The 15,732-nt window shown below is 33.7% G+C and overlaps 3 protein-coding genes across 3 annotated transcripts; 1 reads left to right on the top strand and 2 right to left on the bottom strand.

Annotated features, from left to right (window-relative positions):
• The first annotated feature begins 1,342 nt into the window (after nt 1-1,342).
• LOC149386660 (uncharacterized) lies at nt 1,343-2,742 on the top strand. The gene is made up of 3 exons (XM_089627214.1): nt 1,343-1,537; nt 1,728-1,968; nt 2,156-2,742. The coding sequence occupies exons 1-3, from the start codon at nt 1,446-1,448 to the stop codon at nt 2,447-2,449; spliced, it is 627 nt and encodes a 208-aa protein (XP_089483340.1). The 5' UTR covers nt 1,343-1,445; the 3' UTR covers nt 2,450-2,742.
• Nucleotides 2,743-4,208: 1,466 nt separating this feature from the next.
• LOC149386659 (Single hybrid motif superfamily protein) lies at nt 4,209-6,340 on the bottom strand. The gene is made up of 9 exons (XM_089624979.1): nt 6,166-6,340; nt 5,608-5,802; nt 5,453-5,517; nt 5,319-5,378; nt 4,983-5,213; nt 4,824-4,886; nt 4,637-4,705; nt 4,513-4,558; nt 4,209-4,411 (listed from the first exon to the last, which is right to left on the bottom strand). Exons 1-9 carry the CDS (start codon nt 6,176-6,178, stop codon nt 4,341-4,343), a joined length of 813 nt encoding a protein of 270 aa, XP_089481105.1. The 5' UTR covers nt 6,179-6,340; the 3' UTR covers nt 4,209-4,340.
• A 5,199-nt stretch (nt 6,341-11,539) lies between these two features.
• Nucleotides 11,540-13,715, bottom strand: LOC149386658 (Ran BP2/NZF zinc finger-like superfamily protein). The gene is made up of 4 exons (XM_089627498.1): nt 13,536-13,715; nt 12,741-13,195; nt 12,007-12,124; nt 11,540-11,897 (listed from the first exon to the last, which is right to left on the bottom strand). Exons 2-3 carry the CDS (start codon nt 13,139-13,141, stop codon nt 12,049-12,051), a joined length of 477 nt encoding a protein of 158 aa, XP_089483624.1. The 5' UTR covers nt 13,142-13,195; nt 13,536-13,715; the 3' UTR covers nt 11,540-11,897; nt 12,007-12,048.
• Between the last annotated feature and the right edge of the window lie 2,017 nt (nt 13,716-15,732).

Genomic DNA, 15,732 nt, shown 5'->3' with positions numbered 1-15,732 from the left:
TGTCTAATAAGTGAATGCGATTTTGATTACGAGCTTATTAGTGTCATTAAAGAAATTGTAAAGAAAATAGAAGACTTTTTGCAGCCACTCTTTCAGTCTCTCTTCTATTATCAAAGCATGAAAGCAAAAGTCGTGAAAGTTTGCCAATTTCATACATAGATCTTTTGTGTTTTTTTAAGTAGCGTTTACAAGAGTCTGTCTCTCAATTCCGACAATATGGACCCTTATTCATTTGAAGTGCAATTGACATGATGTACAATACATTTAAGTTCAAAAACAATGATGTGTTTACTTTGACTGCCTCCAATTCACTCCTGAAAATTTATCTCTGAAATTTGCACGATTATTTACATCGACTTCCTCAACAGTACCAACAAATCTTTGTCCGAAAGGAGGCCCAGAGCATCTTTAATGGTACATTAGCTTAATTTGTCAAATCAATTTTTTAAGGTATAATTTTTTTAAGCAAAATTGCTCTTTAGTGGTAAGCCAATCTCCATCTTATTGCTTAAACATTAACCATATTTTTTTTTACATTTTATTGTATTCTCATTGGTTGAAAAATAAGTGGGACCCATTAGCTTAGTTTAGAGCCAATTTGCTTAATAGAGCTAATTTGCTCTACCAAGCATTTAGCTAAAATGTGCAACAATGGTTAAGCTAATAGCTTAAACTTTTCAAAATTGCTAGCAAGTCCCTCTTTTTGCACCATTAAAGATGCTAGCATGTTCAATATCATGATATGCCATTTTCCAATCAAAAGAAATTAAATTTGCGACGAACTCGTTGATTAATCGACGAGTAAGTATAATACCTCTTTACCTTTTATGGTTCGAGATCTTCTTAAGAACCCGACCTGCAACAAAACTAGTGCTTTTTTAGGACCGGCCCACGATTCATTCACGAAAAAGAAAAAGCAAAAAAATCAAATTAAAAGGGTCATTAGTAACCTTCGGGGAACAAATAGTTAAATTAGTGCTATTTTAGGACCGAACCATTCGAAGCGGGGATTTCGGAAACGGTTTGAGAATGCGAACTAACCGAAACTTCAATCGGTTGTGGCGGATCACTGAGCTTTGCCTCGGAACTCCTCGTCACACGTGTTTTTTAATCCAAGTAAGAGAATTACCAACTTTGATCCAATTCAATACACAGAAAATAAAAAAGAAAAGAGAATACACAGAAGTTTTTTTTTTTTTTTGTTTTATGTTTTCATTTAAAAAAAAAAAGTCCTGGTAAATCCTTAAATTTTTTTTTTTTTTTTTTTTTTAAATCCTAGGTAAATAGTTGTATTTCTGCGGGCGTTAGATCCAAGTCCAACGGTCACAAAATCAGCCGGTGATATGTGTAATCGGCAATTAACCATGTTTTAAAATATAAATAACAATATTACATTAGCGGTTACAAACAAGTGCACGAGAATAGGGCAATTTCAAAATCCAATCATGGGTTCTTCAAGGAGATGTGCAAGCATCATATCTTCAATCGCTTCTTTCACATATTTTATTCTCATTATCCTTCGAATTCCCCTTTTCAGGTAAACCCTCCTCTCGCTTCATCATATCCTTTTTTTTTTTTTTTTTTTAAATGGTAAAACAAGATACTCAAATGCATGTCATTAATTGCACCCATTCACTACGTGTACATGTCGTTACGATCCTTGAAATATGATCAAATGCATTAAACGTCAATGATTTTTCCTTGTGGTTTGGCAACAAAACGATTAGGGTTCCTTGTAGAGCAGGGATGTGCAAATCGCCATTAGAGCTGACGTGTTCACACATGATTGGCTCGAAGCTGATCCCCGAAGGAGTAGTGAAGAGTATTCTATACCCTGGTGCAATTGCCAATTCTCTCTTCACCAACAAATCCATAATAAACTTCCATAACTTTCTTCACTCGCATCAATCATCTTTACCCAATAACAACTTTGCCCATTTCATCTCCCACGATCTACAAAGACTAGAGGTACACATTTTTATGTGTATATATATTGGACACAAATATTGTTAATTGTTTTGTTTTAGACGTTTATATATCACTAATTACTAATTTTTCCGACAAAATAAAAATAAAAATCATTACTCCTAAATTTTGTATGGTTAAAAATTTCTAAAAGCATATTTTTTAATACATGTATAAATGGTATGAACAGGTTATTGTGGGAAGCTATATGTCCGTTGGTGGATCAGTGGTTGGGCTCATAAAACCAGGAAGATTGAGCCTCGTTGGAACACTTTTGGCAATGTGGGGTCTTTTTAGAGAACTCACTATCTCATATAGAAGGTCAGATTATAATATATATCTTCCTGAGGATGAGGGTGTATATATCTACCCAGCCATGTCCATCGCTCTCATCTCTGCCTTTTTGTCTGTTCGAAAGGATATAAGGAAGATTCATCGTAGCTTCACAGCTCCACCGATAATTCTCAAGCCCAAGCTTGTTTGACCATATTCACTTTTTTTAACCGCCAAAGATTTTTGCTAACGGATATCAGTTTAGATTTTGTTTGTCTCTCTTTAGTTTGATGGTTTATTATTTACGATCAAGTGCAGACGCTGAGCATCAAGTTCTTTTTGTTATTATTATTAAGTATATTACTAACTTGTGTTTCATTTGCAATTAAAGATTCGTTTTGTTCTGTAGCTGAGAACATGTTTTGGAAGTTGAACCCGCTTTCAGTTCTACAACACACCGTGTAAAGGCCTCAAATTCAATCCCACTTGCAACTTCCTTTTTTTTTTTATTCATTTATTTATCTGTCCTTGCTTTCATTTTTCTTCTTTGCCGATGATTTTTTTTTTTTTTTTGCGATAACTTTTCATTTTCTGGGCCATAATAAATACAGGTCCATCTTCTACAACGATTGACACTACTTCAATCCCACTTGTAATCTGTTCTGTGTTTCACTTTTTCTTCCTCTCCCACATATGACCATTTGGTCTTGTGAAAGTTGTCATTTTTGGAAGAATCGTAGTCAGAGTACTTCAGCTCTTGGGACAAGTTTGTTCTTTTTATAGACCTGCCTTTGTGTTCTGCTTTTAGAGGTGGGTTTTCTTTTTGTCACCAGTCTCTCAAGAGCTGTTTTTCTTATGGTTTTTGACTCTGACTGTGGCTTTCCACACTCCGAACTATAAACGAGACTAGGCTGTGTAAATAACACTAACAGAAAACTGGTTAATTTCTTGAGAACACTAGTCCAACGGGCTTCAAAACGCCGCAAACTCAACATCCCGAGAGAAGTTGCTTTCCCTCTGTCTTTGTGCCTGACCCGATTCAGATAGTCGATATCCTGAGAAGCAAAAAGGCCTTTCTCGAGAGATCGGTGCTCAATGCCGTGCCACATGTCGCATTTGAGGCCCAAACAAGTCTGCAAGGGAAATGACGTGGCAATGTTGCCCGGCAGCTCAAGGAAAGCCAACTTGAAACCGCTTTGGGTCGGAGTTATTTACACGAACGGAGCCAAAGTTTGGCAGGAAATCCTAAAGAACGAGGTAGACGAAGAATAATAATAACTTCATTTTCCGAGGAGAGATCTTTAAGGTCTGCCGACAAGTAAAATTGACATCCCTACTCTTTAGGATCACTCATCTCACTACCATTAGAATTTTATAGGATTTCATCTTAAATTCAATTGACACATATGTCAAGAATGCACGCATTGCTAATTCAATTTCTATTAGTGATATATACCTATATTCAAGCTTCGCCGGACTAATCTTACGAGGCCCTGTTAGTTTTACCGGGAGAGCTCTTAGTGGAATAAATTTTTAAAATTTATTGGGGATTGAACCTGCTCGGCCCGTAGACCTCATTGTGACCACTCCTCGGGGTTAATGATAGCTCTATATTAACACTACGAATCAATGATGTATTTTATTAAGCGCGGGCTCAGTGTTGTATCCAATGCCATAAAATCCCTTAAAACCGAGTCTCTGTGTGTCGTTAGTTTTTGGAAACAGGGATTTGAGGTGAGTAACCGTGGAACACGCGGTGATTCCCGCCCATTGATGCGATTGGCAGGAACAACATGGAAGGAGCGAGGAATCTTTTGGGAATAGCGCTGCAAGTTCTTCTGCTGAGCTCGGTGGTTCTCGTGTCGGACGATCTGTGGGACCGTTTGCCACCGCACAATCCTAACCTAAAGAAATGTGTCGACTAGGAGCTACGCTAAATAAAATTTTGACTGAAAAAAGTTTCAGCGGTATCTGAATCCAATCTTGTTCACTGTGTCATTTTACTCATTATATCATCAAATACCGAAAACAAGAGTTCTTCTGTAAAAATGAAAATATACAACTATTCTTTTGTAATGAGGTTTTATGAATAGTAAAGGAATCTATTGAAGCTTCTTGATCCCTGGAAACGAGGGGAGAATCGCGATGAGATGGTCGTTGTACCCAATAGGCTCTGTTGATAAATAAAAAAGAGCGAAGACTGTCTTCAGTGGAGAAAGAAAAAGGCAAAGATTAACAAAAAATAAATTAAAAAAATAAAATGAGCTAACTTACCACCATCTTCTCTCATTATCTTGATCACTTCGCCGGATACATCGGACTGGAAAAAAAACATAGATTTATTGTACCCGATGGATTTATAGAAGAACTAGTTTGTAAGTAAAAATGTGAATCAAACCTCAATTGGAAGCTCTCCGCCGAGCTGCTCTATGTAGCAAACGACTTGACCTTCTTTCACTGTTTGCTTCTGTTAACACGAAATAAATTTTTAAAACAAAGTCGACCATCATGATAAGCCATTTTCCCATGTATAGAAATTAAATTTGTAACGAACATTGTGATTAATTGACGAGTAAGTATAATACCTCTTTACAAGGAGGCGGGGCACGTTTTCCCTTTATGGTTCGAGATTTCCTGAAGAACCCGACCTGCAACAAAACAAGTTCTTTTTTAGGACCGACCCACGATTCATTCACGAAAAGAAAAAGAAAAGAAAATATTGACTTAAAAGGGTCATTAGTGACCTTCGGGGAACGAACAAACACGAGGCCTTCATCGGCGGCGCTGTCCATCAATGACCGAACGCTCCTTGAAGAAATCTCTAAAGCCATTACTGGCGCAGAAACCGAACCATTCGAAGCGGGGTTTTCGGAAACTGTTTGAGAATGCAAACTAACCGGAACTTCAATCGGTTGTGGCGGATCGCTGAGCTTTGCCTCAGAACTCCTCTTCACACGTAGCTCGAATCCGCTGACCTGTTTTTGAATCCGAGTGAGAGAATCACCAACTTTGATCCAATTCAATACACAGAAAAAGAAAAGAAAAAAAAAATCGTGGTGGTTTATACTATAGATAATCACCTTGAGATCAACCTCCACAATCGAGGTTGTGTCACATATTGTTGTGAGCAGAGATTCAACCTGCAGACTAATTTTTTTTAATTATATATCGGTTTTACTCTATTAGGGGGAAAAATAAAGCACAAACTAAATACCTCATTAAAATTTGGGATGAGCTCGCTTGTTGAACTAGAATCATTGAGCACTTCACTATCAAGTTCTAAACACCAGAACAACGAATCGGCAATGTAATTCAGTCCAAAAATTTTACGAGCTAATCAAGAACCAAGCAGAGATACACAAAACTTACCCAGTGCTTCCAATGATGTTGTAGCGCTAGTGCTCAACACTTTCCATGGATTTCTATGAGCTGTTCTCAACCCTGGGTGATCTATTGCCTTCTTTTCAGTCAAAGGCCTCGAGTTTTTCAGAGAAGAGATCATAGTTTCTCTTCTTGTGCCATAGTTCAATCGTGATATTTTGAAATTAATTGTTCCTACAATACCTGCGAAAAAACAAAATGAAATTAAAGAAATGTATTTATATCTCTTTTATTTGCTTCTTCTTTCCTTTCCTTTTCTTTTTTTCCAATCAAGAACGCACAAGAAAGACGATTTTGCTTCAACTAAGATTCTATTGGTTCCACCGAAATCAAATTGTATTCAGTGAATTCAATCACGAGACTTATTCCAGTTCATTGCAGAGAATTACTTTTATATTGCTAATCTCCCGTTCTCTTGGAAAAGAAAGGCGAACATAAAACTTTTGCATGAAAAACTTTAAAAGCTCTCGAATTTGTTGATACTTGATACCTAGAAAAATCCAAGCTACGAATCATCAAAATTTGAATAAGAATCGAAGGACTCACATGAGGCCGCCATGGAAATTCCTGGAAGCTTCTCGTGTAGACAAGAAAAGCAAGAATGAAGATTCAAAACCCCCCACAAAATCAGCTTCTCTGCAGTGTTTATTTATTCAGTACACAATAACCTGCGTTTGCGTTGGAATGTAATTTGTTCAGTCAGTTCACAAAGCGGACAAAATAATACGTGTATATATAAATAATAAATAAATAAAAAGAGAGAATGTGAAAATGAAAGTGGTACAGGTGGCAATGTTACTGGATTAGCCTTTGACCCCACATTTGTTTTCTTTCTCATTTCATTATTTAGTTTTTTTTTAATACTTTTCTTTCATTTTTTTCATGTGGCGTTTAATACTTTAATATGATGTATAATCACCAACGAATAATAAATCATATTAGATTGCTTGAGACTTAAATAGTTTTCTTGTCTTAACACATTCTTGTTAACAAAAAAAAAAAAAATACAAAAAATTGCTCTAGATATTCAAATTGATCATAACACAAACCCTATATATATATATTTTTTTTTCAAGAGACACATTCCAATTACAGCATGTTTGATTTCTGGCTGTTGGGGTTGTATACCTGACTAGCCAAGTGGACCAACTAGTCTATCTGTTAGCTAACTTAGTTTTAGCTTCTTTCATGAACGACGTGTAAAGAACATAGCAGGAATGAAACTGGGTTTGGGTCAAGTAGATGAACTCTGGGCTCTCTTACAGGGCCCAATTTATTAAATTTGGGCTCTCAACTAGAGCCCAGTTTCTCCAGTCTTTATGTTCTCTCCAAAATTTGCCATAAATAAACAAAGGGAAAAACTAAAGATTGTTTAGATAATCCATAGCCAAATCGATAGTCTGACTATTATTTTTAATGTTAATCTTCTAATTTCATTATACTTTTCGAATATATTACATTTTTGCCTCCTGTACTTCGTCACTTGTAACATGTGTCCACCACAGGTTTTTTTTTTTTTTTTTTTAGGTTTTTTGAGTCTTTGTTATTTGGCATATTTGCTCCATTCATCCAATGTGTCGTCTAAAACTTGGTTAAGTGACCACGTGTAACGAAGTGATGGAGCACATAAAGGACACTTTCGTAATCTTGTCCAAACCGGAGTGTTTAGAATGAAAACAAAACAAATAAGATTAATTATTAAATGAATGAATTCTTAAACTGAAAATAAAAGTATTTAAGCCAAAAAGAAAATAAAATCAAAATCGAAAAAAAATAAAAATTCCTAAATTGAGAATGCCGAAGATTTGAACCCTAGTGTTTGAAAATGGTGGAATCGAAGGCGAAATCTCCGATGAAGAAGACGCCGCCGAAATCATGTCATTCGAACCCTGCTCGCGGAGAGAAAAACATGGTGACCCCTCAAGCCTTGACGGGAAGATGAATCGTCTTCGAATACGAAATCACTGTTGGGAAGGAAGTCACCAGGCAGAAAACATTATGGGAGTAGAAATCTGTGAAGAAGAAACCTAGGTCGAGAGCATTTGGGGTTTTCAATTTATTTCTTTAATATTATAATTCTATTATGATATTTACATTAATAAAAGCCAAATTACTATTTAAAAAACATTTAAAAACGGTGTCCACTTGGACGTGAGGGCAACTCAGTATTTTCATTCTTTTTGGCCCATCACGTGAATTATCAATTAACCAAATTTTTTACGACACATTGGACGGAAGGAGCAAATATGACAAATAACAAAAACTAGGCCTCGTTTGGCAGAAGGGAAAGGGAGGGAGGGAGTAGGAAGGGGGGATTGATTTTTTTGTTGATGTGACATGTGTTGTTTGGTAGAGAGGAGAGAAAGAGAATATGAAAGATTTTGAGGGATTCACAATCCGGCTCACCATTTATAAAACCTCCAATTTGGAAAGGAAAGAGAAGTGGAAAAGAAAAATGTTGTTGTTGTTGTTGTTGGTTTTTTTTTTTTTTTTTTTTTTTTTTTTCAAATATACCCTCTAAACTATCAATTCATCCAATTTTTTTTTGTTCTTCCTTTCTACCAAACAAACCTAAGATATTATTTACTTTTTTTTTATTATTATTTCCCATTCTTTTCATTTGTAAAAGAATCAATCATTTCCCTCTTATTCTTTCCTACCAAACAAGGCCTAAAGAGCCAAAAACCAGAAGAAAAAAAACTTATAGTGGACGCTTATTACAAGTGATGAAGTACGGGGGCGAAAATGTAATTAATTCAATAATTAATTATTCCCCACGGTCGCTAGAATAGTTTTTTTTTTCTTTTTAATTTCACGTCTATCACAAGTACTACAATAAAATAATGGCATTTTTTTAAAAGTATATAGACTAAATTGTTCTAAAAAAAGGTCAGAGACCAAAATGCATTAACGATTAAAGTTTGAGGACTATTTGCATAAAAATATGAAATTGATTACTATGATGATATATGAAATAATTTTATCGTATATACTATATATATAATTTATGTGTTGGACGTAACTCGAACACTACATCTCCTCTTATCACTGAAATAGTCGTCTTATAGCAACACGTACGATTTCAGAAATTAGAATGCCTTGTGAACTTATTAATAGTTTATTTTTATTGCAAGTATAGAACCCCATATCTATGATTTCCATTATAGTATTGAGATGAGATAATAATCAAGCAGCAATTATTATAATATGACTTGTTATATATATATATATATATATATATATATATATATATATATATATATATATATATATAATGACTTTAAAGACTATTTTAGTTTTTTTTTTTTCAGACCTTATCTTTATTTATCATAAACGTGACAAGATATAAAGAAACATAATTTAGTTTGCTCACGCAACTAGTGCGGGAGGAAGTGGTCGGGACCGACCATTTGAATATATAATTAGCTAATAAAGTTAGAGAAGTGAGATAATCAATATTCATAATTACACTAGTGCCCAAGAACAAAAAAAAAATAATAATAATAATTAACTAGTGCCCACATATACAATATATATCATAGACGATAAGGTGATTAAGCCCTATAAAACTAACTTGTACGTCAAAATCAGAAGACATAATTACGAGAAAGAGTGTTTTGGGTGAGAATGTGTATATATATATATATATATATATATATATATATATATAATGTAAGCGTAAGAATCAATAGTGTTTTTTTACATAAAAAAAAAGACACTTCAAACAATGCCATATATATGTATATCTTTTCTTTTCTCATCGAAACCAACGTTAATAAAGCATAACCAAAAAGACAAGAATCTTGCTAAAAGCATACGCAGAGAGAGTAATGGTGTGCATGGGAAACATATATGAAAAATGAAATGCATACCTTTCTTTTCCTTTCTAAATCCACGATATAAGTACTTTTCAAAGGTAAGACATTAGGTCAATGAAGAGAATCCAATGCTTGATTACGTATGTTCTATAGCCATTTCAACAATTCTCGACTACTTAAGACCCTATTAACTTACATGCAAATGTCTCATCTAATTAAGTGCAACATATTTTCCAAACCAAGATATGAATGATAAGAACATGAATAATTATATAATGCATGGATTTTTTTTTTCAATAAGAATATCCGTATTTGGTTTTAAAAATCATAAGTTTTTCTCTTAATTATTAATCTAACTATGACAAGTTCAATATTTTCGAATTTTTTACATAATTATTATAGTGGGTCTAACTCTTATTTATTATTTTCGTTCTGAAGTTATATAATATAACAAAGAAAGGTCTCGGTTGAAAATGTCTTTGAGATGAAACATATGGGGCTTATATCACGCATGGAATGTGTTATAGTATCACTTACATAGTCTTGGAGAGGTTTTGTACGTATAAATGTACTACAAGTTACGACAAACTTAAGATTTGGATTGCACCAAGATAAACCATGGGCAAGAACAGTAATCTTGAGAAATGTTTGAGAGAGAGCTATTCAAATGTAAAGTACCAAATGATCTCTATAGATCTAACTCGATTTATTCAGAATTTGGTACGAATAGTCGCAACTTAATTTTAGGATAACATTAGTTTTAGTCTCAAACGACATGACCGTCAGCCAAACGAGTTATTCATATGATCAAACAACAATATATTAAAAAATCACACAAAACGAAAAACTGCTTGTGAGTATTGTATGAGCTCGAATTGTTGCGAGTCCACAAACCTTGTGACATAGTCGCCATAAATGCGCAACCCTCTCTTTGCTCCATATAGCTACCAACGTTGATTATTAAACATTTATGAGCATTTTGAAAGAGCCTTTTGAGTACTATTTGTCTTTTTTTATGTCAAAACATGTACAATATGAGCGATTATCTATACCTAGTGTTAGATTTCTTCGACTTAGATCTATGGTGTGCCTTGCGAGATGTTATTATCTTGTAATCTTATCCTATATTTAATGCAAGCCCCGTGTTATTTTTTTCTTCAAAAAAATGAATAGCTCTCCTTAGTTTTTCCTTTATATGAAACTCTTTCCCACCCATATATAAAATATATATATATATATATATATATATATATATATATATATATATATATATATATATATACACGTTCTATTTTTGTCATTTAGTGATCAACTTTGGAAACCACTTTCTCCACCAAAAAATAAAAATATAGCTGAAGGAAAGGCTCTAACATATGTACAAGAATTAACCATACGTATTTACATTTAAATTCTTAAAGTTTTGTAAGGAAGACCGGGCTTCTATCCAAAAATATCCCGGACGGGTCTTAACTCCCGCAACCGTAAAACAAATTGTATCGCGTTGAGCAATAAAATATAAAACTTAGAATCTGTTGTAGTAATTAATGATTACTAGAGAAATGTTGAAAGTAAAAAAATTAAATAAATAAATTGAGAAAAATACGATTCGATTTTGTCTGCATATATAGTAGTAGATAACGTACGTACAAGTAGTACACGCAATAACGTGCAAACGTATACATATATGTATTTAGTTATTTAAAAATGAATATTTTCTATTGATTTGATAAGCTGTTCCTTAGGTACGTAGGCCTCAATATTGCTGCTCGGCTTTTTCTTAAAAGTGAAGAACCAGCAATGATAGATATTCTTTGAATATTGACTAATCATTCTTTTGCATGTGTTTCATAAAGCATAGATTGTGGTCCCTTTCCAAATCCAATAAACAGAACATATATAAAGCACACTTTATCATTTTCGTGGGCTATACTTGAAAAGAATCTAATTTGTACTTCAATATTCTTAATATTCTACGCTTATTAGTTCCCCGTCAATATATGTTTGTATTAATAATATATATATATATATATATATATATATAATTAATCAAACATTTCCAGTTGGGAAATAATAAACGAAGCATTGCAAGTACTGAAATATACTGAAAAGAGCAAGGGAATCAATTCCATTTAAAAAAACAATGCAGAGTACAAAAAAGATAAAGAAGACAAACTCGTAGTAGTAATAATGCATGGAATGGAAATAATAATTAAAAATAAAAATTAAAAAAGCAACGAAAACTACACGGCTTTAATAATTATGGGAAACTTGATTGTGGATCTTGTTGAGCCATGTATATCGATCGCATTGCCGGTTGATTTTGACGGCCTTTAAGAACCTAAATCAGCTTCCTAAAAAAGAAATAATAATATTTGGAGTGAAACATTAGCAACAACATATTCTAATAAAATCTCATCATCTCTCTCTTTCTCTCTCATTTTCTGTCTCTTGGCTCTAAGCCTGCATATCAATACATGTGAAATATGAATTAGATCAGTGTGAAATAAAATAAATAAGGAAGTGATATATATTTATATATATATATATATGTAAGTATAAATCAAATTACCCAAAACTATATTGTAGTAATAGGAGACATAAATATATATGTCTAGTATGAGTCTCGTGGTGCGTTGCATCTAAAGCATTCAATTCTGCTCGCAAAGTTGTGCTCATTGCAACCAGTCCTGTAATCAAACGCATTCAATTAATTAAATATATATATATATGTGTGATGATTAGTATATATAGGAAATAAATTTGTCAATAGCAACATGCAATATGATAGTCTACATTGAGTAATAGAATCTAACAAAGTGATAAAGTTAATAAAAAAAAACAGTCAAAGGAAGAGGAAAACGATAGAACATAAAAGGTTTATGAATTATATTATATACGCCTTTTATTATCTAAAATATTCACTTTAAACTTAACCAAACACTTTAATAATAAATATAAAAGTCTGGGATAAGTATAACCATTATTATTAAAGAGATGATACATCTTTTATGAAGTGATATGATGACTGTTAATTAATGTAGCAACACCTGAGTTAGTTATTCCCTACTTTCAACAAAGGAGCTTAAACAAGTAGTTAGGAGGGACTTATTTGAAAATTCTATACGTAAACTAAAAATAATAATAAAAAAGGAATAAAATAATAATAATAATAATATTTTGCCCTAGTGAAAGTAAAGAGATTTCATCAAGAAATAAGCAAAAAAAAAAAATGAATTGGAGTCACGACGAAATTAAAAATGAAAAAATAATAATAATAATAATAATAATGGGATATGTTATTACCGGGTGCAAATCCAGTCTCCAGATTTCCATCCGGGACGGACGCCGCCGGCGCCGCCCGCGACAGCGACGGCGAAGCCACGGGCGGCGGAGCGAGAGAGATCGGCGCAGTCGAATCCGGCGGCGGCGCCGGCGAGCTCGTCTTTGAAGGCGCCGCACTTGAAGCAGCTGGAGCGGCTGGCGAAGTTGTGGGCCCCGCAGGCGGCGGCGGCGCAGTACCAGTCTCCGGGACGGACGTCGGAGCCGGTGGTGAACCCGAACGACGACGAGTTCGACCCCATTCTCCCGGCGGCGCCGCCGCCGCCGCCGCCGGACTTGAGGTCGCCGCAGCGCTGGCACGACTCTCTCCTCTGGAAGTTGTGGTGCATGCACGACCTGCAGTTCCAATCTCCTGGTCTACTCATTCTTAATTTCCTTATAGTATTATTATACTAATAATAATACTACTCTCTTATTCTCTGCAAATATATACGGAATATAGATATATAAAAAAAAAGAGGTTAGACATTAATCTTCATTTCATTAATTTATATGTGTAAATAACAATTATACAGAAAACGCAAGATGACAAAACGAGAGGCCCATGCAATATATAATTGGGAAATAGATTGTTTACGTAATAGTACAACGTTGGAGCTAGATTTTTTTTTTTTTTTTTTTTTTTTAGAGTTTAAATTAAATATATAAACTCTTGAGAGACAACAAGTGAACTTGAAACAAATTGATAAGGTGTATAAAAATTTATGTAGATGAATAACTAAATAAATAAAAATGGGATAAAATAGCTAGATAGTCTACCTTTGAGAGTATAGATGTTTAACGTAGTAATATATATATGTGGAACTTTTTTGTAAGAAGTGTGTAGTTAGTAAGTGAGAAACATAGAGAAGGATATTTTGGTGGTGAGGAATGTGAGTGATACTGGGTGTGCTTATATACACGATTAAGGCCATATCCAATGAGTGAAACAAAAATGAAAAGAAAAGGGAATAAATGGAGGGTCGTGTAACCTATGCTTTTTCGTGTTCTTCAATTTCGCAAACCTTGATAAACGTAATTGCTAATAAAATTAAAATACAAAAAACAAAAATAATAAAGGACATTCGAAAAAGAGAAAAAGGAAACCCGGCTCGAGCAAAGAGAGAGAGAGAGGAGATATATTTTGAATTTTTGAATAAATACTTTGCCTCACTATCACTGTTTTCCTTCTTTCATTGCATTTGATCACTACTTCACATTCATATATCCTATGTTGTTGTACAGCCTGTCAATAATAATATTATTGGAGTTCCAATCAGTAGTAATAATCAATATAATTAATTAATCAGGACACGTATCTTTAATCTTATAGAACGTACTTGTTATTATATAATATACTGATTAAAATTAAAGGAGCACGACTTCTTATAATTGGAAACCAAGAGATATATCTGAGCAATTGATTATCCTTCCTTGCCTGCCATATGTCTTTCAAAAAGTAATATACATATAATATATATATATATATATATATATATATATATATATATATAATCCAATAATATTCTTGTTAAAATTCCAAATCAGTGTGCTATATTTAAATCAGATAATATTACTCTTTCTCAAAGTTGAATTGCAATTGCTTATGGGTTAAGTTTTAAATACTTGACTTGCAACTTAGCTATGCTTTTGTTTTCTCTCTTTAGAATAGATGTCTATCCACAAGCTTGAGCTTATCATTATAATAATAATAAGTAAGCCAATATCGTAATACTAATTAAATCATGGTCTAGCAAACAAATGGCCAAATGGATGTATCAATTATATATCCTTACAAGAGCCTAGCTAGTCTATGATTACTATTTATTGACAAAACTGAGCACCAGTGTATAAGGTTGACCACTCCTTTAAATAAAAGAATTTGTTGATAGGCTTATGGTTGTGTTGTGAGCATATAAATATATATATATATATATATATATATATATATATATATATATTATTGGAGGTTATGGCTAGGCAACAGTTTCAGACCCACAAAAAGAAAAACTGAGATTCTGTAGGCTAATATCACAACAAATCTACTCAACTCAATCAAGTGAAAATATGAACCTAGAAAGGTCATTTGACCATGCCCATTTGGGACCCCTCTATTCCACTAATCAACACCATACATTTTGGCACTCAAATTAACAATGAATATGTGGAGAAGCCACGTGGAAGATTGATATTGGACAATGTGGAATATGAGCATATGTAATTGTAAATGAGATGGCAAGAGACAATGCATATTCTAAAGAGCCTCACTTTATTTTTCTTATAGATATATACAACATATCTTGGTTGTATACCCGGCCATGGGTCAGGTCTCTTTCAATATTTCACTTTGAGATATTCATCACATTTTGACTGTCGTTTTTTGTGAGGGAAAAAATGGTCGTTGCTTTTAACAAGATTTGAATATTCTTATATTCGTACTTGGGTTCCAACGAGTCCAGACAAGACGAGTAATGAGAATTTGAAGAACTATATATGTCTACGGTACTAGACCTGGCTGTATATTTTAGCCACCAAATTGTGCAAGCAACTAATTAAGTGTCTGTGTGTGTGACAATACTACTATTCATCATAATAAACTCATATATACATATGGCGTTTGGAATATATAGTAATTAATTAATTACAATATTCAAAAGTGTGTGAGTGTGAGAGAGAGAGAGGTTGATGAAAAAGAGAAATGGGAAATAAATGGGAAACAGAAAAAGAAGAGTTTTAGGGAGGGAGTGAAAGAGCAAAAAATATGGTGAGTTTCAATAAAGCAAAGGTTGGAGCTGATGATGGAGAATAACAAGTAGTCTTCGAGGTGTGTTTTTATTCATTTTGACCATCTTTTTATTTTTTGGAGAGAGAGAGAGAGAGGAGGGTTTCGGTTATAGCTTTATCTTTTCTTTTCTTTTCTGCGGCTGCTGCTAAAAATTAGTCTCTTTTCTTTAATTTTGGTTCTCTGTCTCTCCCT

This window comes from Urtica dioica, chromosome 9 (assembly GCF_054948205.1).
Source record: "Urtica dioica subsp. dioica isolate 48M chromosome 9, U.dioica_male_clone48M_v1_H2, whole genome shotgun sequence".
Classification (NCBI taxonomy): domain Eukaryota; kingdom Viridiplantae; phylum Streptophyta; class Magnoliopsida; order Rosales; family Urticaceae; genus Urtica; species Urtica dioica.
This window is presented reverse-complemented; position numbering and strand designations above follow the sequence as displayed.